This window comes from Pan paniscus, chromosome 23 (genome assembly GCF_029289425.2).
Source record: "Pan paniscus chromosome 23, NHGRI_mPanPan1-v2.0_pri, whole genome shotgun sequence".
Lineage (NCBI taxonomy): Eukaryota > Metazoa > Chordata > Mammalia > Primates > Hominidae > Pan > Pan paniscus.
The window spans coordinates 39,105,749-39,132,031 of NC_085927.1; the positions used below are offsets into that span (position 1 = coordinate 39,105,749).

At 46.3% G+C, this 26,283-nt stretch overlaps 1 protein-coding gene and 1 non-coding gene across 3 annotated transcripts in view; both read left to right on the forward strand.

The window, feature by feature from the left end:
• Positions 1-25,539, forward strand: part of KREMEN1 (kringle containing transmembrane protein 1) — a 74,168-nt gene extending 48,629 nt beyond the window's left edge. Inside the window, exons 4-9 of one of the 2 annotated variants that reach the window (XM_008964360.6) lie at positions 5-129; positions 4,221-4,374; positions 16,093-16,425; positions 17,378-17,587; positions 19,041-19,125; positions 20,655-25,539. In XM_008964360.6, the coding sequence (XP_008962608.3) occupies positions 5-129; positions 4,221-4,374; positions 16,093-16,425; positions 17,378-17,587; positions 19,041-19,125; positions 20,655-20,823 (1,076 nt within the window). In that variant the 3' untranslated portion in view covers positions 20,824-25,539. The remainder of the gene's footprint in view (positions 1-4; positions 130-4,220; positions 4,375-16,092; positions 16,426-17,377; positions 17,588-19,040; positions 19,126-20,654) is intronic. The other variant, XM_034949354.3, reaches the window with a different exon arrangement.
• LOC112438173 (U6 spliceosomal RNA) lies at positions 12,728-12,834 on the forward strand. Its single transcript, XR_003026651.2, has one exon. It is a non-coding gene; the product is annotated as a U6 spliceosomal RNA (small nuclear RNA).
• Positions 25,540-26,283: the final 744 nt, after the last annotated feature.

Below are 26,283 nucleotides of genomic sequence, written 5' to 3' on the forward strand. Positions count from 1 at the left end.
TTAGTGCCTGGAAACCTTGGCTGCTACAAGGATCATGGAAACCCACCTCCTCTAACTGGCACCAGTAAAACGTCCAACAAACTCACCATACAAACTTGCATCAGTTTTTGTCGGAGTCAGAGGTTCAAGGTGATGACTCTGTGGCTATGTAACTATAGAAAAATATAAAGATGTAAATGCATTTTGCTGAGATAACTTAAAAATAAGTGCTAAGTAAAATAAGCCAGACACAAAAGGCCACATATTGTATGATTCCACTTACATGAATTGTCTAGAATAGGCAAATCCATAGGGATAGAAAGCAGGTTAGTGGTTGCCAGAGGGTGGGAAGCGGGAGGAATTGGTACTAACTGCTAATCAACACAGAGTTTCTTTTCTGGGTTATGAATGTTCTGGAATTAGATGGCAGTGACCGCACAACACAGTGACTATACCAATAACCACTGAAATATACACTGAAACAGTGAATGTTATGTTATGTGAATTACATTTCAGTTTTTAAAAAACCTAAAATAACTAAACTTCTAGAAAAATAAACAGAAAATCCTAAAATATTGGGTTAGACAAAGATTTATAAATTGGACACAAAAACAAATCATTTTAAAAAGTTGGTAAATTGAACTTATCAATATTAAAATATTATCTTCCAAAAATAGAGTTAAGAATATGAAAGGCAGAACACAGACTAGGAGAAAGTAGTTGTTAAATATATATCTGATAAAGGACTTGTATACAGAATATATAAAGAACACTTACAGCTCAACAATATGACAACTTGATTTTAAAAATCAGCAAAAAATTTGAAGAGACATTTTATCCCCCAAAAATACATAGATGGCCAATAAACACATGAAAAGATGCTCAGCATCACCAGTTGTCAGGGAAATACAAATTAAAACCACAATGAGATACCACTGCACACCACTTCAGGATGTCTGAAGTTAATACTGAAAATACTAAGAATTGATAAGGATGTGGAGCAACTGAACTCTCATAGACTGCTAGTAGGAATGTAAAATGCTACAGCTTCTTTGAAGAAAGATCTTAAAGTTTCTTTCAAAGTTAAATATGCACATACCTTAAAACTCAGCAATATCACGCCTGGATAGTTACCCAAGATAAATGAAAACCTGTGTTCACATCAAGACTTATACATGAATGTTCATAGCAGCATTATTCATAATAGCTCCAAACTGTAAATAATCTAAACGTCCATTAACTGATGAATGGAGAAACAAAGTACAGTATATCCATACTGTGGAATACCACTCAGCAATAAAAAGAAGAGACATATTGGCCGGGCGCGGTGGCTCACGCCTGTAATCCCAGCACTTTGGGAGGCCGAGGCGGGCGGATCACGAGGTTAGGAGTTCGAGACCAGCCTGGCCAACATGGTGAAACCCCGCCTCTACAAAAAAATACAAAAATTAGCCGGGCGTGGTGGCAGGCGCCTGTAGTCCCAGATACTCGGGAGGCTAAGGCAGGAGAATCGCTTGACGGGAAGCGGAGGTTGCAGTGAGCCGAGATCGTGCCTTTGCACTCCAGCGTGGAAGACAGTGAGACTCCGCCTCAAAAAAAAAAAAAAAAAAAAAAAAAAGAAGAGACATATTAAGACCTACTGGCTGGGCGCGGTGGCTCATGCCTATAATCCCAGCACTTTGGAAGGCCAAGGTGGGTGGATCATGAGGTCAGGAGTTGGAGACCAGCCTGACCAACACGGTGAAACCCCGTCTCTACTAAAAATACAAAAATTAGCCGGGCATGGTGGTGCATGCCTGTAATCCCAGCTACTCAGGAGGCTGAGGCGGGAGAATTGCTTGAACACAGGAGGCGGAGATTGCTGTAGTGAGCCGAGATCGCACCACTGCACTCCAGCCTGGGCAATAGGGCGAGACTCTGTCTCAAAAAAAAAAAAAAAAAAAAAAAAAGACATACTGTTATACACAACGTGGATGAATCTCCAAACAGTAGGCTAGTTGAAAGAACTTAAACACAAGACTACATACTGAACTCAAAATGTATCCCAAATCTAACTGTAAAATGTAAAATTATAAAACTTCTAGAAGACGATATAAGAGAAAATCTTCATGACTTGAGTTTAGGCAAAAAGTTCTTACATGAGGCACCAAAAGCATGACCCATGATGAGAAAAAATTGGTACGTTTTAATTTGGACTTCATAAAAATGTAAAGATCTTGCTCTGTGAAAGATATTTTTAACAGGATGAAAAGACAAGCTATAGCCTGGGAGAAAATATTTGCAAATCACATATGTGACAAAGGACTTGTATCCATAATGTGTAAAATTAAAAAAAAAAAAAGCCAAACAACTCAATAGTTAAAAAAACCGAACAAAGCAATTTAAAAATGGGCAAAAGACCTGAACAGAAGATATACAGATGGCAAATAAGCACATGAAAAGAAGCCAAAGAAGATATACAGATGACAAATAAGCACATGAAAAGATAGTCATCTGGGCGTGGTGGCTCAAGCCTGTAATCCCAGCACTTTGGGAGGCCAAGGCAGGAGGATCACTTGAGGTCAGGAGTTCGAGACCAGCCTGGCCAACATGGCAAAACCCTGTCTCTACTAAAAATACAAAAATTAGCTGGGCGTGGTAGCACACCTGTAGTCCCAGTTACTCGGGAAGCTGAGACAGGACAATTGCTTGCACCTGGGAGGTGGAGGTTGCAGTGAGCCAACATCATACCACTGTACTCCAACCTGGATGACAGAGTGAGACTCTATCTGAAAAACAAAAGAAAACAAAGAAAAAGAAGAAGATATAGTCAACATCATTAGCCATTAAGGTAATGCCAATTAAAACTATAATGAGATATCACTACATACCTATTAAAATGGCTAAAATAAAATATACTGAAAATAACAAGTGCTGACAAGGATACAGAGCAACTGGGACTTTCATATATTGTTGGTGCAGATCTAAAATGGTAGTCATTCTGGAAAAAGTTTGGCACTTTTTTATGAAGTTAAATATACATCTACCATATGACCTAATAATTCCATTCCTAATTATTACCCTAGAGACATGAAAACTTATATTCACGTAAAAATCAGTACACAAATGCTTATAGCAGTTCTATTCATAATTATGAATAACTAGAAATAGCCCAACAGATAAACAAGCTGTGATACATCCATACAATGAACTCTGCTCAGCAATAAGAAGGAGTAAACTATTGATACAAACACCAATTTGGATGACTCTCAAAGACATTATGCTGACTGAAAGAAGCCAGTCTCAAAAAGATTACATACTATATGATTCTATTTATGTGACATTTTCAAAAAGACAAAACTACAGTAAGGGAAAATGGGTCAGTGGTTGCCAGGGATTCTGGGGGAGGGGGCCTATAAAGCAATAGTGCAAAGAAAATTATTGGGGTAATGGAGCTGTTCTGAATCCTGATTGTACTGGTGGTTGCACAAATCTTTTTTTTTTTTTTTTCTTTGAGGCAGAGTCTCACTGTGTTGCCCAGGCTGCAGTGCAGTGATGCAGTCTCGGCTCACTGCAACATCCACCTCCAGGGTTCAAGCAAATCTCCTGCCTCAGCCTCCCAAGCAGTTGGGATTACAGGTGCCCACGACCACACCTGGCTAATATTTGTATTTTTAGTAGAGACGGGGTTTCACTTTGTTGGCCAGACTGGTCTCTAACTCCTGATCTCAAGTGATCCACCTGCCTCGGCCTCCCAAAGTGCTGGGATTACAGACATAAGCCACCATGCCCGGCTGTGGTTACACGAATCTATACAAGTGTTAAAATTTATAGAACTATATGCCAAAATACTATATAGCAATGTAAAAACAAAATTGTAAAATGGGGCCTATAATGTGTTTGCTTTGAGGGTTAGCTATAAAGCACTCACTACCTGGCACATAGTAAACAGTCAATAAAATGTTTAGCTGTTACATTTGAAGTTTATGAGATTTTCTCCCCCTTAAAACTTACTGAAGTGCAGTAGAAACACAAACATTAAAAAGTGATGCTCGCCAACAGGGAAACACATTGGTGGTTGCGTACTTATTGTTCAGCTTGAAATTAAGTGTTGCAAGAGTGGAAGAAGGGGGAGGTCCCAGGGGAAGGGACCCTGGGAAGTTGAGGCTGATTGCTTGCTGGAAGCCCACCCTGCCAGGCTCCTTCAGGCCATCTGACATCCCTGATGATGCTTACCGTGTGCTGCTTCTCTGTTGTGGCAGTTTGCTGGGATGGAGTCAGGCTATGCTTGCTTCTGTGGAAACAATCCTGATTACTGGAAGTACGGGGAGGCAGCCAGTACCGAATGCAACAGCGTCTGCTTCGGGGATCACACCCAACCCTGTGGTGGCGATGGCAGGATCATCCTCTTTGATAGTGAGTATGCCCTGTGCCCATCACTGCCCAAGGCACAGGAACCCTTGGACCAGAGCAACGAGCCTGCCCACCCTCCCTCCCTTGTATGTATTCATTCATTCACTTGGCAATAGACAATACTTGTGACTAGACCCTGAGAATACAGCACAGTGCATGAAGACTCAGCCCCTGCCTTCTGGAAGAGAGAACAGACACTTAAAAAGGGATTAGCTACAGTCACGCCAAACGGTTTGAAGCAATGTGGCCTATTGTGTGATGCTTAGACAACCCAGAAATGATAACCTTTCCAATTTTACATAGACACTAATATAACAATCCAGTATCAGCTTTATTATACTCTTGCTTTAATATAATTTCCAAACCCTTTTGACTTTTTTTTTTTTTTTTAGGCATTTGGGATTTATATATTATTGTGATAGACCTGAGGAGACAGTGTAGCTCTAAGTTGTTTTTTCAGGCCTGGCATTGGGTTTGCCCTGACCCACCTCCTCTCTAAACTGCCGCATTTGTGAGATACTGGCCAGGGGCAGAGTGTGTTCAGAATGGGAGTGGATCCAGGGCCTTGACCTCACCAACATCATGTTCTAACCACTGAGCCAGCTGATTCCTCATCATAATCCACCAGCATCCTCTCAGTGGCAGTGAAACTTTATGATAATTACAGCGCTGTGCAGCACCAGATTTAAAGATAGTGGAGGCAGACAAAAAAAAAAAAGGCTCGAGATTACCAAGAAATATTGTAGTGTCTGTGGTGTCTTTGGCCTTTAGGCTAGAGGAGGTGCGCTACTGGCATCTCAACCAGGCAGCATGGCTAGTTTTGAGCAAAAATGACATATGGTTTATTAGTTTCCTAGGACTGCCATAACAGATTATCACCAACTGGGTGGCTTAAAACAACAAACATTCATTCTCTGACAGTTCTGGAGGCTAGAAATCCAAAATCGAGGTGTCAGCAGGGCTGTGCTCTCTCCAAGGTCTCCAGGGAAGCCCTCCTCACTTCTGGTGGTTGTGGGCGATCCTTGGCATTTGTTGGCTGCACCACTCCAGTCTCTGCCTTCTCTTTCACATGGCCATCTTCCCTCTGCGTGTGTCTGTGTGTCTATGTCTCTGTGTGTCTCCTTAAAAGGAACCAATCATTGGATTTAGGGCCCACCTTAATTTAGTATAGCCTCATCTTAACTCGGTTACATAACATTCACAGGTACCAGGTGTTAGGACTTGAACATATCTTTCTAGGGGACACAATTCAGCCACTATATATATGGTGACTATAAAACCCAGCCAAGGTTTATAACTGAGCCTTTTACATGTTATAGCTTAGATATTGTCTAAAGTGTGTTTGTATTTGGGGTGGGAAGACAGGATTAGTGAACAGAACACAGTCAATTGGTTTTTTTAGCTAAGTGTGCCCATTGGAGACTGCCAGTTGATTCCTATACATCCTGTTATGTCCAGACCAATGCTTAGTTTGATACCTTTGTTTTGGCTAAAGACTGAACTTTGGCTAATGATTAATGAATCTTGCTAATGCTTAGTTGGCAAATAACTACTCACTGCACATCTATTTAACCTTTTATTCTAGAGTTCATTATTATAAGATTCTCTGCCTTAACACTGTAACTCAGGAGAGTAAGTTTTCTGAACTTGCAAAATGCCTGGTATATTCTTAAGTGAAAAAACAAAGGAAATGTTTCTTGAGTACCTAGTATGCATGAAGGCCTTATCTAAATTATCACATTCGGTTCTTGGCACCCTTCTGAAGTAGGGGTTATTGTGATTACTCTCATTTCACACAAGAGAGCCACATGACATGGACAGGATAAATAACTTGCTGGGATTCATACTGCTAAGAAACCACTAGAGAGGTGCTAGAGAGGAAAGAGGAGTAGTATGAGGGTTTACTACCTGTTTTTTGACTTTAAATAGAATGCAGTGTCAATTAAAAAATGGAAAATGAGTGTCCACAGATATATGGAGAAATTGGAACCCTCATACATTGCTGGTGGGAATGTAAAATGGTGCAGCTGCTTTGGAAAACAGTCTGGCCAGCCTGGCCAACATGGTGAAACCCCATCTCTACTAAAAATACAAAAATTAGCTGGTTGTGGTGGCACACGTGCCTGTAATCCCAGCTACTTGGGAGGCTGAGGCACGAGAATCACTTGAACCCAGGAGGTGGAGGTTGCAGTGAGCTGAGATAGCGCTCTGCCTGGCGACAGAGTGAGACTCCATCTCAAAAAAAAAAAAAGTAAACAGTCTGGCATTTCCTCAAAACGTGAACAGAGAGTAACTGTATGACCCAGCAATTCCATTCTTAGGTATATACCTGAGAGAACTGAAAACATGTTTCCACAAAAAACATACATACCAATGTTCCTAGCAACATTATTCATAATAGCCAAAAAGCGGCAGCAAACCAAATGTCTATCAGCTGATGAATGGATAAACAAAGTGGATATCCATATGATGGAATATTATTCAACCATAAAAATAAATAAAGTACTGAGGCATGTACAACATGGATGAACCTCGAAACCATTATTCTAAATGAAAGAACCAGATGCAAAGGGCTACATATTTTATGATCTCATTTGTATGAAATGTCCAGAATAGGCAAAGCCACACAAATGGAAGCCAGATTCCGGGTTGCCAAGGGCTGGGGGAAGGGGAAGAATATGGAGTGACTGCTTAATAGGTACGGATTTTCTTTTTAGGGTGATAAAAATGTTCTGGAATTAGGGATGATGATTGTATAACATTGTGGATATACTGAATACCACTGATTCATATATAGATAGTCCCCAACTTAGGACAGTCAACTTATGATTTTTCAACTTTACAGTAGGTTTATCAGGGTATTAAATGCATATTTCACTTTGATATTTTCAATTTACAATGGGTTTATCAGGACATAACCCCATTATAAGTCAAGGAACATCTGTACTTTAAAATGGTTAAAATGGTGGATTTTAGATAAAGAAGAAATAGAATGTAGTTTTTATAAGACAGTCTTTGAATTAGCACATTTTTATTGGGCATCTGCTGTGTGGTAGATAAAAGTATGTTTTCTTTAGTATAGTGCCTTTACTGGAGGTGTCAAGCAGAAATAATCTGGATTAAATTGTAAATGCAGCACTATGGAAATAGTCTCTAAAGTGCACACCAAGTAGCATCTTTGGTACTACTAGGAAAGAGTACTGGCCCTCACATAAAGGGGCACTGAAGTGAATTAATTATAACAACAATTATTGCTATTTACTGAGTGCTTGTCATGTGCTAGACTTGATGCCAAGTGCTTTTGTGTATTTTATGTTATTTAATCCTTGTAGCAATCCTGTTGATAAGAAAACTGTGGATCAAAAGATGAAGTAATTTGTCTATGCTAGTAAGTGCCAGAGCCAGGATTCAAACCCTGGTTTGCCACATTTGAAAATTTTCTATTTTCAGCAGCTAGAATCCCTTTTATTAACAATAGTAAAAATAGATCATAATAACGGATCCAGTTTTATGCTTTAAAGTTATATGAACAAAGTATGCCCAGTTCTGATTATTCCCACATTGGCCCCTTGTGCAGCTCTCCAGAAGCTGCCCTTTCTGGCTTGCATTTGCTCAAGGACTAAGAAGGCTGGCATTCTGAGAGGCTGCTCACGCCATCCTCCAGAGGCCCAGATGCCTGTGGTCTACAGGACCCCTGACAGCAGCCAGTTCTGTAACTCACACCCCATTGCTCTGCTGAGAAAGGTACAAAATGCAGCACTGTATAAATAATCTCTAAAGGTGCATCTAGAGGCCGGCACAGGGGTGCACACCTGTAATTCTAGGCTGGAGGCTGAGGCAGGAGAATCGCTTCAACCCGGGAGGTGGAGGTTGCAGTGAGCCCGAGATCACACCACTGTACTCCAGCCTGGGCGACAGAGTGAGACTCCATCTAAAAAAAAAAAGGTCCATCTAGTAGAGAGTAAAATAGTTTGAACAGCTCAAGTACCGCCTCATGGAAATCCTTATGACTCACTGAACAAGGCTGAGCACTTTGGAAATGGTGACCACAGACTGTCCCATGATTTAGGAGGGTGAAGATGTCTCCCTAAAGATATTGGAGAAGTTAGATGGTGAGAAACGACCAGATTACAGTCTGTCTCCCAGAACATGAGGCCCTGCTACCAGTGTGGCTCGCATGTGGGTCTCAGTCAGAGTGTCAGCGACGTCTTCCTGTCCTCTGCTGATTAGAGGAACACCCAGGCTCCTCTGCAGTAGAAGTACTCAGGCTGTGTTTGCTCTTTGGCAGAGAGATGACGGGGCTAGTGGGGGTGGAGGGTGAGGGGCAGCTGGCAGAAGCTGTCTGCTCAGTCATCACTGCCACATCAAGTAATTTCTCACAGACTCTCTGGCTGATTTTTCAGCAAGCTCTCATGGACTTGGAGAGGTCACAGAGGTGAGCTGTGTACTGTGGGCAAGCACAACACTGATGGGGGCTTCGTAGCCTCTGCTACCCCTAGGGATTATAATTTATTGAATTAACAGAACCAAACAGAAGAACATGTAGGCCAGAGTCAACAGTGGGTTACAGGAACTACCCAGGCTAGCCTGTTGGGACTCCCTTGGCTTCTAGGCCCTGAAGGGAGGGGTCAGTCATCTGGATTGGACCTTATTTTGTAGCATTAGTTGAACATTTATCATTGACAGGACCCTGTGCTATTCACTTTACATGCGTTGTCTCCCTTAATTCTCACAGTACTGTGAAGCAGGTACTGTTATGCTTATTTTACAGATGAGAAAACTGAGGCTCATAAAAGTTCAGTAATCTGCCCAAGGTCCCACAGATAAAGATCCTGCCTTCATGGAACCGTTATTTTAGTGGGAAGGGAAGAGATTAATTGTGAAAGTGATTGGTCTAAGGATGGGTAGGATCTGGCTCCTGGGACTGTGTTAGCAATTGCATTTCATAGACTCTAAGATGCCTCAATTCTGAGGTGCAACATTATTTTATACACCATTAAGGGAAAAAAATATTTCCAGTTTAACAATGACATGCATTGACTAAAAGATACATCCCAGTTTAAAAGATTAAAGTGTATCCCTTAGAGTTGATGAAATATGGTACCAGCCTTCTTTCTTGGGTGCCAAGAAAGAGTAGAATCTTTCCATCCTGAGTGGAATCTGATTCATGGCTGGGACCCATTTGGCTGAGGTTTGTTTCCTGAGACACGCCCATTATCATTCCTGTCTAGAAGTGGAGCACTCAGCTGGGGTTCAGGGAAGCTGCCTGTCCTGACTAGTGCCTGAGGCTTCTTCCCAAAGGAATGGACTCAGCTAGTATCGAGGAGGAGCAGGAAGATTGAAGAGAATCACAGAAGGCAGGAGGACACCGGCCCCCTGCCATGGAGGGCTTGCCCAGGTCTATCCTGGGCCCTCCACTCACCCAGATTGTATATGTTGGGCTAATCTCTCCTTCAAAAAATAAGGTCTTGACTACTATATTTCAAGTTTCCTGTTGGATTATCACTGAATTTTAATAATCCATCATAAAGATCATCTGTTCTCAAAACTGCTGAATTAAATATGCTGTCAGCACGGAATCCAAAGTTTTAGGTTTAAGGTCTGCCCTTGCTATTGAAAAATACCAGTTTCAGTTGGATACTTTATTCTTTTCAAATAATGGTAAAAATAGAATACCCAACACTTATTGAGCTTATACTGTGTGTCACATCTTACACAGAACACTTCATAAGCATTACTCCTGCTAATTCTCATGACCCCACGAGAGAGAAACTATTACCATTTTCATTTTATAGATGAATAAACTGAGATATACAGAGGTTTAGTAACCTGCTCAAATTCATAGTTAGTACATGGTGAAGTCAGGATTAGAACCCAGGAAGTCTTTCTCCAAAGCTTGATTTTTTCTTAAATTAGGTTCTAATTTTAGGTATAATGTACATACAGTAAAAATCACCCTTTCAGTTGTATACTTCAGTGGGATTTGACAAATATGTAAGCAATCGAGATTAGGACTTTTTTTTTTATCACCTCACAAGTTCATTGCTGCTCCTTTGTGGTCAGTTCCCTTCCCCAACCCAACTCCTCAGCAACAACTGATCTGTATTCTGTGTATATATATATATATAGTTTTGTGTTTTGCAGAATATTATGTAAATGGAATTACAGTATTTAGCCATTTGTGTCTGGCTTCTTTCACTTAGAATAATGCTTTTTTTTTTTTTTTTTTTTTTTTGAGATGGAGTTTCGCTCTTGTTGCCCAGTCTAGAGTGCAATGGCGCGATCTTGGCTCACAGCAACCTCCGCCTCCCTGGTTCAAGCCATTCTCCTGCCTCAGCCTCCGGAGTAGCTGGGATTACAGGCATGCACCACCACACCCGGCTAATTTTGTATTTCTAGTAGAGACGGGGTTTCTCCATGTTGGTCAGGCTGGTCTCGAACTCCGGACCTCAGGTGATCCACCTGCCTTGTCCCCCCAAAGTGCTGGGATTACAGGCGTGAGCCACCACGCCCGGCCAGAATAATGCTTTATGATTCACCTATGTTGTTGCTTGTATCAGTAGTTTTTTTCCTTTTTATTGCTAAGAAGCGTTCCTTTGTACAGATGTATCGCAATCTGTTCATCTATTCACCAGCTGACAAACATTGGTCTGTCTATGATAAAGCTGTTGTAAACATCCAAGTACAGGTGCTTATGTGGACACATGTTGTCATTTCTCTTGGGTACCTACCTAGGAGTGGGATTGCTGGGTCATGTGCTAAGTGCATATTTAGCATTATAAGTCACTGCCAACTGTTTTCCAAAGTGGATGTGCCATTTTGCATTCTGACCACCAATATGTATGATTTTCATTTGCTCCACTTTCTCTCCAGCTACAGATACTTTTGTATGATCTGTTTTTTAAATGTGATCCATTCTAGTAGGTATATAGTAGTATCTCATTGTGGTTTTAATTTGCATTTCTCTAATTACCAATGATATTGAACGTCTTTTTGTATTCTTATTTGCCATCTGGTATATTCCTTTCCCCTAAAGAAATTCCTTTAGCATTTTCTCTAGTACAGGTTGACTGTCAATAGCTTCTTTCAACTATTGTTCGAAAAAGCTTTATTTCACCTTCATTTTTTTGAGTAATTTTTGCTGGGTATTGATTTCTGTGCTGACAGCTTTTTTCTTTCAGTACTTCAAAGATATTGGTCCATATTCTTGTGACTTGTATGGTTTTTAGAGATGTCTGCTCTATCTTTATTCCCCTGTATGTAATCTTTTCCTCTTCCTTGCTTGCTTTCAAGATTTTAACTTTGGTTTTGAGGCCGGATGTGGTGGCTCATGCCTGTAATCCCAGCACTTTGGGAGGCTGAGGCGGGTGGATCACGAGGTCAGGAGATCGAGACCATCCTGGCGAACATGGTGAAACCCCGTCTCTACTAAAAATACAAAAAATTAGCCAGGCGAGGTGGCGCATGCCTGTAGTCCCAGCTACTCGGGAGGCTGAGGCAGGAGAATGGTGTGAACCCAGGAGGTGAAGCTTGCAGTGAGCAGAGATCGCGTCATTGCACTCCAGCCTGGGCAACAGAGCGAGACTCCATCCCAAAAAAAAAAAAGATTTTATCTTTGGTTTTGGTTTTCAACTTTTTTTTTTTTTTTTTTTTTTTTTTTGAGACAGGGTCTTACTCTGTCACCCAGGCTAGAGTGCAGTAGTGCAGTCATGGCCCACTGCAGCCTCGACCCCCGGGCTCAAGCAATCCTCCTGCCTTAGCCTCCTGAGTAGCTGGGATTATGGGCATGCGCCACCATACCCAGCTAAGTTTTTAATTTTGTGTAGAGATAGGGTCTCACTATGTTACCCAGACTGATCTTGAACTCCTGGGCTCAAGCAGTCCTCCTGCCTTGACCTCCCAAAGTGCTGGGATTACAGGCATGAGCCACCATGCCCAGACTGGTTTTCAACATTTAACTATGATGTGTCTAGGTGTGTCTTCTTTGTGTGTTTTTTTTGTTTGTTTTTTTTGCTTTTGTTTTTGTTTTTAATTTTTTTGTTTGCTTGGGTTTGCTGAAATTCTTGGATCTGTAGTTTGTCACCTTTTATTGATTTTGGAACATTTTTCACCATTATCTCTTCAAACATTTCTTCTGCTCCATTCTTTTTTTCTTCTTTTGGCACTGCAATTACACGTATGTTAGACTATTTGATATTGTCCTACAGCTGTTGGGTGCTCTGTTCTCTTTGTTTCACTTTGTTTTCCCCTTTGTTTCATTTGGGGATAATTATTTCTATTGACCTGTCTTCAAGTTTATTGATTCTTTCCTCAGCTGTGTCTAGTATCCTGATAAGCCCATCAAAGGAATTCTTCAGTGCTTGCTTCAGCAGCACATATACTAAAATTGGAACAAAACAGAGTAGATTAGCATGGCCCCTGTGCAAGGATGACATGCAAATTCATGAAGCCTTCTATAATTAAAAAAAAATTCATCTCCGATATTGTTTGATTTCCAGTAGTTTTTTTTTTTTTTTTTTTTTAAGAGACAAGGTCTCACTCTGCCACCTAGGCTGGAGTGCAACGGTGCAATCATAGCTCTCTGCAGCCTTGACCTGCTGGGCTCAAGTGATCCTCCTGCTTCAGAATCCTGAGTAGCTGGGACTGCAGGCACACACCACCATGCCTGGCTAATTTTAAAATTTTTGTAGAGATGGGGTCTCACTGTGTTCCTCAGGCTGGTTTTGAACTCCTAGCCTCGAGAGATCCTCCTCCCGTGGCCCCTCAAAGTGTTGGGATTACAGGCATGAGCCACCATGCCTTGCCTCCAGTAGATTATTTACTGTATTCATCATGTAGTCTCTGTCTGATAGTTCTAGCATCTGGGTCATCATTGAGTCTAGTTCTGTAGATTGTTTTATCTCTTAACAATGTCCTTCCCCCCTCCCACCCTTGCTTTTATATGTGTGTTGTAATTTTTTATTGAATGCCATACGCTATGTATAGAAGAACACTAGGGGCTGAGATAGTGTTTACACCTGGGCAGATCTGCATAGTGTAGGGACTGAGCCAGTCTATCAGAAGTTGAGCTGGGTTGTTTCTATCACTACCCTCAATGCACATCAGGCTTTAAATTCCTCCAGTGATGGGCTGCTATCAGCTTGTGCTTAGTGTGGAGCCTAGGGTACCCGTGAGTTTTCCTCAGTAGTCCTGTTCCATCCTCAGCTTTGAGGAGTTCCCACATGCCTGTGCCACAGAGGGGCTCCTTCTCCACCCTCTTTCCCTCCCTCAGTGGTAGGCTATGGCTGTTTGTTACCTGGCTTTACTCATGGTGAGGTCATGGGGGTGGTTCTTGGTTCTCCTGCCCTGTCCTCAGTCTTAGACAGGATGTGTAAAGGCCACCAGCCTGAGGTCTTTTCAGCATTCCCACACCCTTCTTCTCTCCCTGGCAGCCAAACACTGCCTTGCGTCTGTGGTGGATCTTGGGAAGGAGAATTTCTTGCCCTCCCTCCAGGAGTAGTAGAGCTCTGCTTTGCATCGGCTGCAGGATCCTGGACTCAAGAGGGCTCAAGGCAATCAGGGACCAATGGCTTTTGCTTCTGCTCTTCCCCCAGAAGCAGTGAATCTTCACCTGGTTACTTTGACAGGAAGGGGAATTTCAAGGAGGCTGAAATTTGGGTTTGTGAAATGGTGTTTGGTATAGACTTTTCTAGTCAAATCAGGTCTACTCCCTCCCCCAGAGGCAAACAGATTTTGCTTCTGTCTGTTTTCAGTGGCCCTGGGAGTAACAGGATTTGCTTCCCCTCTCCCAGCTGCCGAAGGCTTTTACTTTCTTAGAGAGGAGAGTCCCTTCCTGCAAGTGCGAAGAGAAGGAAGTGGGCAGTATTCCATTCCTGTCCCCCAGTGGCAGCCTGTCACCTCCTGCACACTCATGCCACTCAGGGGGACTGTGGTCTGCTGGCCAACCCGAGTCACTTGTGAAAGCACTGAGTGGAGTTCTGTGCAGAAAAGCTCACAAGTGAGTGCAAAATGCCCATTGTGTCTGGGACTCCCAGTTGCCCTAAGCTGAGACACTAGCCCACTCTCAGCCTTTAAGAGTTTGTTAAAATTTTAGTGCTTTCTTGTTACTTCTCTGGCAGTCACCTCTTCCTCCTGTGTTCTCTCAAAGATGAAACTGTTTGTGTGGCCTGACTCTCCTTGATGGGGCTTCGATTTTGTAGAATTAAGTTCCCCTGGTTGTCATGAGACCTCAGCTGAGTTTTAAGCTTTTTCTCATTGTTAGGATAGAAGCAGCATTCACTTGTTGTTGTTGTTTTGAGACAGAGCCTCACTCTGTTGCCCAGGTTGGAGTGCAGTAGCGTGATCTCGGCTCACTGCAACCTCCAGCTCCCGGGTTCAAGAAATTCTCACGTCTCAGCCTCCCTAGTAGCTGGGACTATAGTCACACGCCACCACGCCCAGCTAATTTTTGTATTTTTAGTAGAGACGGGGTTTCACCATATTGGTCAGGCTGGTCTTTAACTCTTGACCTCAGGTGATCCACCTGCCTCGGCCTCCCAAAGTGCTGGGATTATAGGCGTGAGCCACCGCGCCCGGACTGCTTGTTGTTTTCCACATCCTAAAGGGAACCAGAACTCCCCCAAAGCCTGCTTTTTAAATCCTAGCCCTGGCCGGGTGCGGTGGCACATGCCTATAATCCCAGCACTTTGGGAGGCCGAGACGGGTGGATCACGAGGTCAGGAGATCGAGACCATCCTGGCTAACACAGTGAAACCCCATCTCTACTAAAAATACAAAAAAAAGTTAGCCAGCCTGGTGGTGGACACCTGTAGTCCCAGCTACTCGGAAGGCTGAGACAGGAGAACGGTGTGAACCCAGGAGAAGGAGGTTGCAGTGAGCCGAGATCACACCACTGCACTCCAGCCTGGGAGACAGAGGGAGACTCCTTCTCAAAAAAAAAAAAAAAAAAAAAAAAAATCCCAGCCCTACATTCCCTCCCAAGGAGTTTCAGTTCTAAGATCTTGTTTACATTTCACCATGTAAGACAGGAAATCACTGCATCCCCTTTCTAGAACATGCCTATCAAAAACAGGAGTCCAGAGAAATCAAATGTGCTCAGTACAGAGTGCTCAGAATCTAGCATGTTTCCTCACTGCAGAAAGTCATTTCTTGTGCTGCAGTTTCCCTGCTTGAAAACGTGGTCCCTCATGGGAGCGTTGCATGGGTACTGGGGACACACAAGCAGCTGTAAAGCCCTTCTCTTTTGAAAACTTTACCTCATCGGGTGGCTTCCCTGCAGAGTGGCCCTAGTGGTTCGTGTGCTTTGTCTCATGTGCCGTCACACATTCCCGTGATACAGGAGCAGGTGGTGCTCTCTCCAGCCTTGAAACAGAGAAGCAAGAGGCCCGCGAGTGAAGTGCGGCCCCTGCCATCACTTGGCCCTGCCAGTCCCAAGTCCAGACTCTCTGACTCCAGCCCTGCCCCAACCTAGGCCACACCACTGTGCTGTGTGCTAATTCTAAGGTCTCTGGGGGGAAAAACATCTCCACAGTCATTTGTCGAGAGTCTCAGCGATTCATTTTGTGACTCGATCCTGAAACATAAGACTGTCAGGTTTTACAGATAGAAACAATGTCCTAAATGGGATCCTGCTCGTTAGGAAGGCTTTAGTGCCTTGGTGTTGGAAGCGCGCCTGTGGCAAAGGCCCAGACTGAGGGCGTGGTGTCTTTTTCTCTCCTACAGCTCTCGTGGGCGCCTGCGGTGGGAACTACTCAGCCATGTCTTCTGTGGTCTATTCCCCTGACTTCCCCGACACCTATGCCACGGGGAGGGTCTGCTACTGGACCATCCGGGTTCCAGGGGCCTCCCACATCCACTTCAGCTTCCCCCTATTTGACATCAGGGACTCGGCGGACATGGTGGAGCTTCTGGATGGCTACACCCACCGTGTCCTAGCCCGCTTCCACGGGAGGAGCCGCCCACCTCTGTCCTTCAACGTCTCTCTGGACTTCGTCATCTTGTATTTCTTCTCTGATCGCATCAATCAGGCCCAGGGATTTGCTGTTTTATACCAAGGTAAGACATCTTTGCCTCCTTGGGGGTTCTTCAGGGCCCACGTGCCTTGGGCTTCTCTTCTTCACCCTTGTGACTTGGGCAGTTCTTGCGGGGCAGATTGGGCCTCAGGAACTACTGACTCAACTTGCAGATCACCCCGAGGCTGTGGCTCCTTCCCTACCCCCATTTCATAACTCATTTATGTTTCATGAGACAGAAAAGAGGTGAAAACCTGTCAATTTGGCTATTTTAGTAGGTCTAATGACAGTTTTCATGGGAGGGTTAAAAGAATTTAAAAAAACAGAATAACTAAAAGGAACAGCTGAGACTGGGACAGTTGGAAGGTTCTCAAAAGGTCATCTGGTCCGTCCTCCTTCCTCTAAACATCCTAGCTAATTCCAAAAGACTGGCTTGCCATCTTCAAACCCTGCTACGATGGAGCCACACTCTCTGCCTCTGTAATGTGAGCACATGTGTGCCGGGCACATCTCTTTGCCAGGACACAAGAAACACAGAAGGTGTTTGAGACATTGTCTTTGTCCTGGATAGCAAACCTCAAGAAGAGTTAAGGTAGTGTGTGCTCCAGGAGACCCATGGGAAGAGGCCCCCTCTCCAGGTGGGACAGTCTTGAGGAACAGGTAGCATTTGGATCAATAGGAAAAGAGCAAACCTTCCAGGCATAGGGAGCCATAGCTGCCAAGTACAGGGGCAGAGAAGCTGTAAACCACGCCCAGGTGTCTGAGATGAGACTAGCCACATTCTGTGAAGTTGACAGGTTCATCCTTCTGCCTCCTAAAGGGTGACAGCCTGACAGGTTCTGTTTTGGGGCTGGTGGGACCCACCTATGGAAGGAATTGCACCCAGAATTGAATCAGAGAAGAAGGCCTCTTCTTCATAACTCGTGCTGTCCTCCCGCACAACTCTTTGTTGTCTCCATAGCTCTGTCCTCAGTTAATTGCTTTTTCTCTTCCAGCCATCAAGGAAGAACTGCCACAGGAGAGGCCCGCTGTCAACCAGACGGTGGCCGAGGTGATCACGGAGCAGGCCAACCTCAGTGTCAGCGCTGCCCGGTCCTCCAAAGTCCTCTATGTCATCACCACCAGCCCCAGCCACCCACCTCAGACTGTCCCAGGTAGCAATTCCTGGGCGCCACCCATGGGGGCTGGAAGCCACAGAGTTGAAGGTAGCGCTCTTGACAGTTATAAAGACAAAAGCACTTGGGTGTTTCTTATTCAGAGGCAGGTTGGGATACTGGCTCTGTGACCTATAGTCTGTCCTGGCTTTTGAGGGAAATTTTCTTATTAGCTTGGTTCCTTAGTCCTGAGGGAAAAGTGCTCACCTCCAAAAATTAGGCAAGCGTGCCTTTTGTACATTGTGACTAATCAGCTAATCCCGTATTTTCCCACGTTGAGATTATCTTTCTAGAGCCCCACATGGAAACTCCCTAAATCCACTGGCATTTGCAAGAACTCCATTCATTCACTCACTGACTCATTCATTCAAAAGATATATAAGTGCTTCAGTGGTGCCAGGCACTGTTCTAGGTACTGGATTATAGAGTGAACCAAACACAACCCCTGCCCTTCTGTGGCGTATAAATGAGAGGAGAAAGATAGAAAGCAAAATAAAAATCAGATAATGATAAGAGCTATGAAGAAAAGTCATGCAGGGCCAGGTGCAGTGGCTCATGCCTGTAACCCCAGCACTTTGGGAGGCCGAGGCAGGAAGATTGCTTGAGGCCAGGAGTTCGAGACTAGCCTGAGCAACATAGGGAGACCCTTTCTCTACAAAAAATAAAAAAAATTATCTGGGTGTGGTGGTGCACGCTTGTGGTCCCAGCTACTTAGGAGGTTGAGGTGGGAGGATCGCTTGAGCCCAGGAGTTCAGGAATGCAGTGAGCTATGATTGCACCATTACACTCCAACCTGGGTGACAGAATGAGACCTTGTCTCAAAAAGAAAAGAAAAGAGTAGAAAAATTAGCTGGGCGTAGTGGCACATGCCTATAGTCTCAGCTACTCGGGAGGCTGAGGCAGGAGGATTGCTTGAGCCCAGGAGCTTGAGGATGCAGTGAGCCAAGGAAGTGATGCCTTTATGAGCTGGTAGAACTGGAAAGTATCCTCAGTGGTGACCTAGCCTGGAGGCTTTCAAATTGCCCTGGGCCCCTGCAGGACCCACCATAGAAGGTCAGGGAGAAGGGCCTGTCCAGCACTTCCTGTGCGTCATTAGGCTGTGGTTCTCATAGGTAGCATCTCATAGGTCACACATCTCATTCCTCGGATGAGGAAACTGAGGCCCAAACAGTTTACATAACTCCATCTGTGGTTACACAGTGGTCCCAGTGGCAGAGACAAAATGCATGTCATCCCTTTAGATTCTGAGTCCAATAGACTTTGGATCATCCTGTCTGCCTCTCCCTGAGAGTGACTTGTAGAACAAAGGGAAATATTCAGAACACCTGGGGCCTCATGCTTAGCCTGGGTCAGCTGTTCCTGAGGCTAGGTTTGCTGGCTGCCCTCCCACACCGGCCTGCAGGGAGCCCCTCAGCCAGACGTACTCACTTGGGTATTCCAGCCGACCTCCTTTCGAAAACCAACCACAAACAAGTCTGGTAAGCTCTGTCTTTTGCACTTGCAGGATGGACAGTCTATGGTCTGGCAACTCTCCTCATCCTCACAGTCACAGCCATTGTAGCAAAGATACTTCTGCACGTCACATTCAAGTGAGTACAAGAGGGAGCTGCCCAATTCCAGGAAAGGGAAGGCTCAGAGTTCATTTTCTATGATGCTTCATTTGTCTGGTTACAACTGTAGAATAAGCACATGATTCCAAAGCCCTCAGTCCTAGGGAACGGAAGGCAGCAGACATTCCCCCTTCTTTGTAGAGTGAAATGTACAACTGGACAAATCTCATTAAGGTTTCAGGGATTTTGTTTGCTCTGTGTCCAAGGCATACAATTTGAAGGAGGATTGCAACATTCCTGGCTTAAAAAGCAAATGTGCTAGTCCCTTACGGAGATCTTTATGCAAGACTGAAGATAGCTAGGACGATGCCGTGCATACTTCCTGATGCCTTCTAGAAATTGAGAAACATCCTTAGGAAGAGAATTCTCACATTTTATTAACTATTGCTCAGTAGTTATTTTAAAACAGTTATTGAAAAAACTTATGGAAGCTTTATCATTCAATTCTGACCAATTTGGGTTAAAATATATTTCCTTCCCTTATTTTGCTATTCAAGTCTAACAGTTCCACCTTCCAGGAAAGGGGCAATTGTTCATGCTACTAATGTTTGTGTACTTAGAGGGGAGGTCGTTCTAATTTTTCCTAGACCCCTACTCTGTCTTTCCGGTGCTTTCTACTCCAGGTTCTTCTCATTTCACAGCCTCCCTGAAAATGTATGTATGTCCACTAAAAGCTGTCTTTTTCCTGACCATCTCACTTGCCCTCTGCTACAGACTTCTTATACATTAAATGCGAGCTCTTCCATTGCGTTGTGAAGGCTGCCTTTGGCCACATTGGAACCCCTTTACATAGACACCTCCACCCTACACTTGAAATTTTTAGTGGAAATAATGTCCTCGTGTGTGTGTGTGTGTCTGTGTGTCTGTGTGTGTGTGTATGTGTGTTTTAAAGTCACAATTCACATGCTCTGGGGAAGCCTCTCAGGCTCAGTCCTGACCACATCCCCTGTGGCAGCAAGAGAGCCCAATGCTTCCTATAGCGTCCAGCATCTGATAGCATGGCTGAGGCCCTAAAGTGCATGCCTAACTCTCCTCTGACATCGGCTGCAGCTTCCCTGCCAGGCAGCCGTGGGGGCTGAACAGAGTCCGGGCCAGCACCGGAGGCTAGACGGGTCTCTGCTTGAAGCAGAGAAGTTTTGTGTTTATCATGTTTTAGCTAGGTGGGCTTCCAGGTAAATGGCATTTGAAGACAGTTCTTTTATTTAAAATAAAAGAATTTGAAAATCCATAATCTCTCAGGCTGGGCTTTTCCAGATTTGAAGAATTCTGCTAGTTAGAAAGTTCTTTGTTATTCTGATGCAGACGCTGCCCTGCTGCACTTGGCCTCAGCCCCTGCTGCCCACAGGCCACATTTCAGTTGCACGCTAGTCCTTCAGATCTTTAGAGGTGGCTGTGAGGTCCTTCCCAAGACCTTGCCCCACCCCATTTCATAGATACAGTATCTTGTGAGATGGTAGGTTGTTTGCATTGTTCTAATCTATTGGAAAAAATATTTATCTGCTTGACAGATCCCATCGTGTTCCTGCTTCAGGGGACCTTAGGGATTGTCATCAACCAGGGACTTCGGGGGAAATCTGGAGCATTTTTTACAAGCCTTCCACTTCAATTTCCATCTTTAAGAAGAAACTCAAGGGTCAGAGTCAACAAGATGACCGCAATCCCCTTGTGAGTGACTAAAAACCCCACTGTGCCTAGGACTTGAGGTCCCTCTTTGAGCTCAAGGCTGCCGTGGTCAACCTCTCCTGTGGTTCTTCTCTGACAGACTCTTCCCCTCCTCTCCTTCTGCCTCGGCCTCTTCGGGGAAACCCTCCTCCTACAGACTAGGAAGAGGCGCCCTGCTGCCAGGGCAGGCAGAGCCTGGACTCCTCCTGCTTCATCGGTTGCACTTAGGAGAGAGACTCAAAGCCCTGGGGCCTGGCCCTCTCTGCATCTCTCTCTGATCTAGCTAGCAGTGGGGGTGTCAGGACAGTGAGGCTGAGATGACAGAGGTGGTCATGGCTGGCACAGGGCTCAGGTACATTCTAGATGGCTGTCAGGTGGTGGGTAGGTTTAGTTACATTGAATTTTTCTTGCTTCTTCTCTATTTTTGTCCACACACAAATCAGTTTCTCCTGGTCTTTATGTCTTGGAACAGGGCCAGACAGGGAGAACTCTCAGGTACTCTTGGGAGTTGGTCCCATACAAGTGCGGACTCCTGGACATTAGCGAGGTGTAAAGAGGGCGGTGTCTGTGCTGCCCCGGCAGCTTTGCTCTCCAGATGCTGGACTAGGGTGGGCCTCCTTCAGCCTGGGAGGGTCTGAGAATAAGATCTAGTGACCCCCATTTATATCAAACCTGATACCTTACACATGGGCTTCTTTCTAGATTCTTCTTTCCATAGCTCATGGAGCTGCAGGGAAAGCTTTAAGAGCTTTGGTCATATAAAACATCCATTCAGCTGGGCGCGATGGCTCATGCCTGTAATCCCAGCACTGTGGGAGGCTGAGGTGGGCAGATCACCTGAGGTCAGGAGTTCGAGACCAGCCTGGCCAACATGGTGAAACCCCGTCTCTACTAAAAGTATAAAAATTAGTCAGGCATGGTGGCAGGCGCCTGTAATCCCAGCTACTCAGAAGGCTGAGACAGAAGAACAGCTTGAACCCAGGAGGCTGAGGTTGCAGTGAGCCGAGATCGCACCACTGCACTCCAGCCTGGGTGACAAGAGTGAGACTCTGTCTCAAAAAAACAAAACACAAATAAACAAAAAAAATCCATTCATTTTCTCATGCAATAAATTCTCCTGCAAGCTTTTATGGGCACACAGTAAGTACTCAGGATGGGCTTTATCAGCCTTGCCACTGAGCAGCTCATGGTCCTATGGAACCTGAGCCAGGCCTCAGTCTCTCCATGATTGGCTCAGCTAACTCTCAGTTCAGAGTGGAGAGTATCAATCTTGTGTTTTTGCCCTTAAGCAGCACTATATGAGACATGGGGCCTGTGGTCCTTCCTTCTGGTGTCCCCCGTGTTAAAAGATAAAAAACACCCCAAGGGCCGGGCGCGGTGGCTCATGCCTGTAATCCTAGCACTTTGGGAGGCTGAGGCGGGTGGATCACGAGATCAGGTGATCGAAACCATCCTGGCTAAGACGGTGAAACCCCGTCTCTACTAAAAATACAAAAAATTAGCTGGGCGTGGTGGTGGGCGCCTGTAGTCCCAGCTGCTCGGGAGGCTGAGGCAGGAGAATGGCGTGAACCCGGGAGGCGGAGCTTGCAGTGAGCAGAGATCACGTCACTGCACTCCAGCCTGGGCAACAGAGCAAGACTCCGTCTCAAAAAAAAAAAAAAAAAACACTCCAAGGGCCATCCGTGCTCTCTGCCCCTCCTGTGGGGACCAAGTGGGGTTAGGAATGGCTCAGTGGGGAAGGAGAGCACTCTTGTCCCCAGTCCCATGCCACCCTGTCCCTTAGATAGGGAGGTGGGCTGCAGAGATTGGTGTCAGGAGAGGGTGGGTTTGGGAATTGGAGCTCCTCCAAGGAGCTCCTCCTAAGATTGAGTGCTGCAGCTGTAGTGGCTGCTGGTTGGGAGAGTAAGTGCCATCACTAATTTAAAAGTCCTTGCCATCTGGAATCAGGCTTTGTCAACAGCAGCTGAGAAAAGCAGCCTATGCCTCTGCTGGCCAGGCCTAGGCCGTCGTCAGAGCGAGCGTCTCCACAAGGCACTCGGGCCTGGGTGATTGTTGCGCCTCTGGCTTTGGCGTTTCCTCTTTGCAGCACTTTGCCTACCTCCCCCAAGCCCTGAGCCACTGCCTGCTGGGGCTCCTACTGAGGTTCTGGAAACACCTCTGCACCTGCCGCCCCTCGGAGGAAAGAGGGCCACACAGGAAGTGTCTGCAGGGAGAGGTGACACTCGGCAGCCTGAGTTCAGGAGAGGTGCTTGGAGCTTCAGGCAGAGGGGCCTTCAGAGGAGGGAAACGGAGCAATGTGTCACAGGCAGGCAGGGGCAGGACTGCCACCCCAGGCCCCGTGGGAGTCCTGCTGAGGGCACAGAGCTGCTCGGTGCAGCCTTCATGCTTTGATCTGGAAAGAGCAGCTGTCCGCAGGCCTCTGTCTCCAAGAGGCCTGTCACACAGGAGGACCACTGGAAACATACCAACACGTGCAGTCTCCCCTCCAAGCTATTCATGCTGTTTGTGGAATCTCTCTCAAACACAAGTGTCAGGTGTGTGTCGTCCCAACGGGTCCTGTGCTGTGAATAGATCCATGTGCAGCACAAAGGGAATGTGGCACGTGGCCCCAGGAAGAGTTCACCCGGCCAGGGGGCAGTTGTTCAGTTGCCTGGGGCTGACACTGACCACTGGCCTCTGGGGTGTCCTGCAGCCCAAATGCCCACCTTGCCCTCCTCACATCTCAGTCAGGGGAGGCCATGCCCAAGCCAATGTGCTGTCGCAGCCTGCAGCGGGGGCAGCGCTTCCTCGGAGGGCCTGGGAGGTGCTGGGGATGCCCTAGCGCTTCTCTTCCTGCCTGGCCCTGGCATGGCCCAGCGCCTCTAGGATCAACTTACGATCCGTGGAGCAGCCCCGGGAAACCCAAATCTGGCTCAGGACAGCGTACGGGCAGGAGGGCTGTAAATCATCCCAGGCTAAGCCTCCATGGGCACTGGCTCCTGCCGCAGCCTGGCTACGGGCTCAGTTAGAACCAGGTAGAAAGTCAGCAACACCCCACAGAAGGCCACTGCGGCTAAGTAAACACCTGAGAAAGAAACTGCTCCAGAAGAGATGACGTGGGCTTCCAGGAGCATGGAGGAGGTGGCACTTGAACTTTTAGGAAACTCCTTAGATGAGATAAAGTGGGGGTTGGAGGTGGCGAAAAGAGGGTAACCCTGGGAAAGTCAAAGTCAGAACCCATGGCAGAAGACTGCAGGAGAGGCAGGGGAGGGGCTTTGGGGACCACTGTGGACGGAGCTCTGAAAGCACCCTGGCCAAAGCCTCTCCTGAGGTGACAGAGCGTGGGAGGAGGCTGCACTGGGCCTGCGTGCCATCCTCACCCCTGTTCCCCGCTGGCTCCAGGCTCTGCCTTCTTGGTACCTGTGCCAACAGGAGAGCCCTCACCAGCCGATCTTGTCACTCTCCGTGGTGACAGTGCCTTGGCCAGCTGTGGCCCCTAGTTTCTAGCAGCGTTTCTCAGTGTCCTTGGCCCTTCTGAGAAGGCAGGCGGGAGGCACACGGTGCCCTGTTCTTCCCCGTTTGTCCAGTTGCTTGCAAAACAGAGAATGAGTAGGAATGAACCCGAGTGCCTTCAACCGCCCTGTCCCCCACGTCAGGACAGGCTTGAGGCCTCTCTGGGCGTGAGCGAGGAAACCAGGCTGCTCTAACTTCTGAAGAGTGGGCTCTGGCTCAAGACTCCAATCGGCCAGAAGCCCACAGAGATCAAAGCACTAGCAAGTTCAGCTGTCCTGGCCCTCGGGTAGAACCCACGGGCGTGCCTGGGTGCGGCTCCACCCACATGCCCCACTGTCAGCCCAGGCAAGAGCCTTCCTGGCCGGGCTCAGGATCTGCCTGCAGCCCAGCCAGGCCATCACCCAGCCCCGATGCGTCCTGGCACTGCACGCTTACTCTTCACAAGCACTTATACGCGGATGGCCTCCGAGACCCTGCCTCCCTGGTCTGCTGAGGCCAGGCCAGGTCTCCCATGGAGCCGGGCAGCTCCACACCCCACCACCTGGCACCGTTAGGTTTCAGATCTCCCGTGTGGTGTTTGATGTCGGCTTTTGTTCCTACCTTGGGAGTTTGGATTGTTTCCTCTGGTGTCTTTGTTTACCTTCCTCACTGTTCTACCTCCTGGCCAGGTCTCAGCTTAGCTTCCCTGGTGTGGGGTGTTTTTCAAGCCTTCCAGCCACAGCTGTCTCCCCTCAGGCTGGACGGCTCCGGGGTGACAGGGCTTCACCCTCTGCCTGCAGACCCCTGGTGGGCACATCTCACAGGCTTCCGTCTTGCTGAGTTGGGTACGGAGGCAGAGTGGGGTGTGGAGGAAAGTCAGAGGGAAATCTGCTTCAGAAAGGAAGGGTCTTTAGACACAAAGACTGGAGGCCCTTCCCCGCCCGCACGGGAGCTGCCATCGTGGGGCTCATGCACGTCAAGACCTTCCCACATCCAAACTCAGCTTCCAGCAGGGATTTTGACTTTGGATGACAAGGCTTTATTTGTAAATATGCTCTTAATATGCAACTTTGAGAATAAAATAGAAACATCATGTATTTTAAAATATAAGATGAAGTGTGACGCACTGTATACAATTTAATATATATTTTTAGGATTTTGTTATTTAAGAAAATGGAATGTAATGGTACTTTTACAAAAGAGAAAAAATGTTATTTTTACTTTCTGGAAAAAATAAATATTCTCATTGTTGTAGAAAGAGTGATGGGCCCTATGCTGTCATTTCTATGGGAGTTCCCCAGAGAGCGTGGGACGAGCGGAGGCTGTCTGTGGTGGGATTCCTGCCTCCCCTTGGGGGCCAGTCCTCGCCTTTTGCTTGCTTTTTCCTAGTAGTGCCTCCAAATTTCTTCCAGTCTTGTGACGGCTTCGACCCACAGCCGACCTTCAGCTGGTACGATCTGAAAGATTAGGTACTCCAAAACCATTGCATTGCAGCCCACATCCAAGGAGGGTCAGGGCAGAGCACAAGGCTCTGCAGCAGAGAGATCTGGGCTCGAGGCGGCCTAGATCCAGTCCCTCGACTCCTCAGCCTCAGCTTCCCCATCTGAAAAGGGTAATGGAATCTATTCCTCAGGAGGCTATGGAGGCTATGTTTTGACAAAATGCCTCTAAAGTGCTTATGTAATTATTATCCCAGGTGGAACTGACCTTGCCTCTCAGAGCAACCAGTTCTTCCTCTCCACCCCCTTCTTGCCCCACACTTTCCTTCTTAGGAAGGAAAGAAGCTAATAGAAGCTCCACGTATGAGCTGCCCACTCTGCGCCAGGCACTCTGCTGGCAGACACTGTGCATATCCTACAACTCTTCGCCATGGGTACCACTTTCCCTCTTTGGCAGATGAGACAGCTCAGGCATGGAGAGGCTGTGGGGGACAGTAGCTGGGAGCACAGCCCTGGAGTCAGCCCTCCAGGATTCAGTTTCCTCTATTCATTCTCTGTGAGGCCA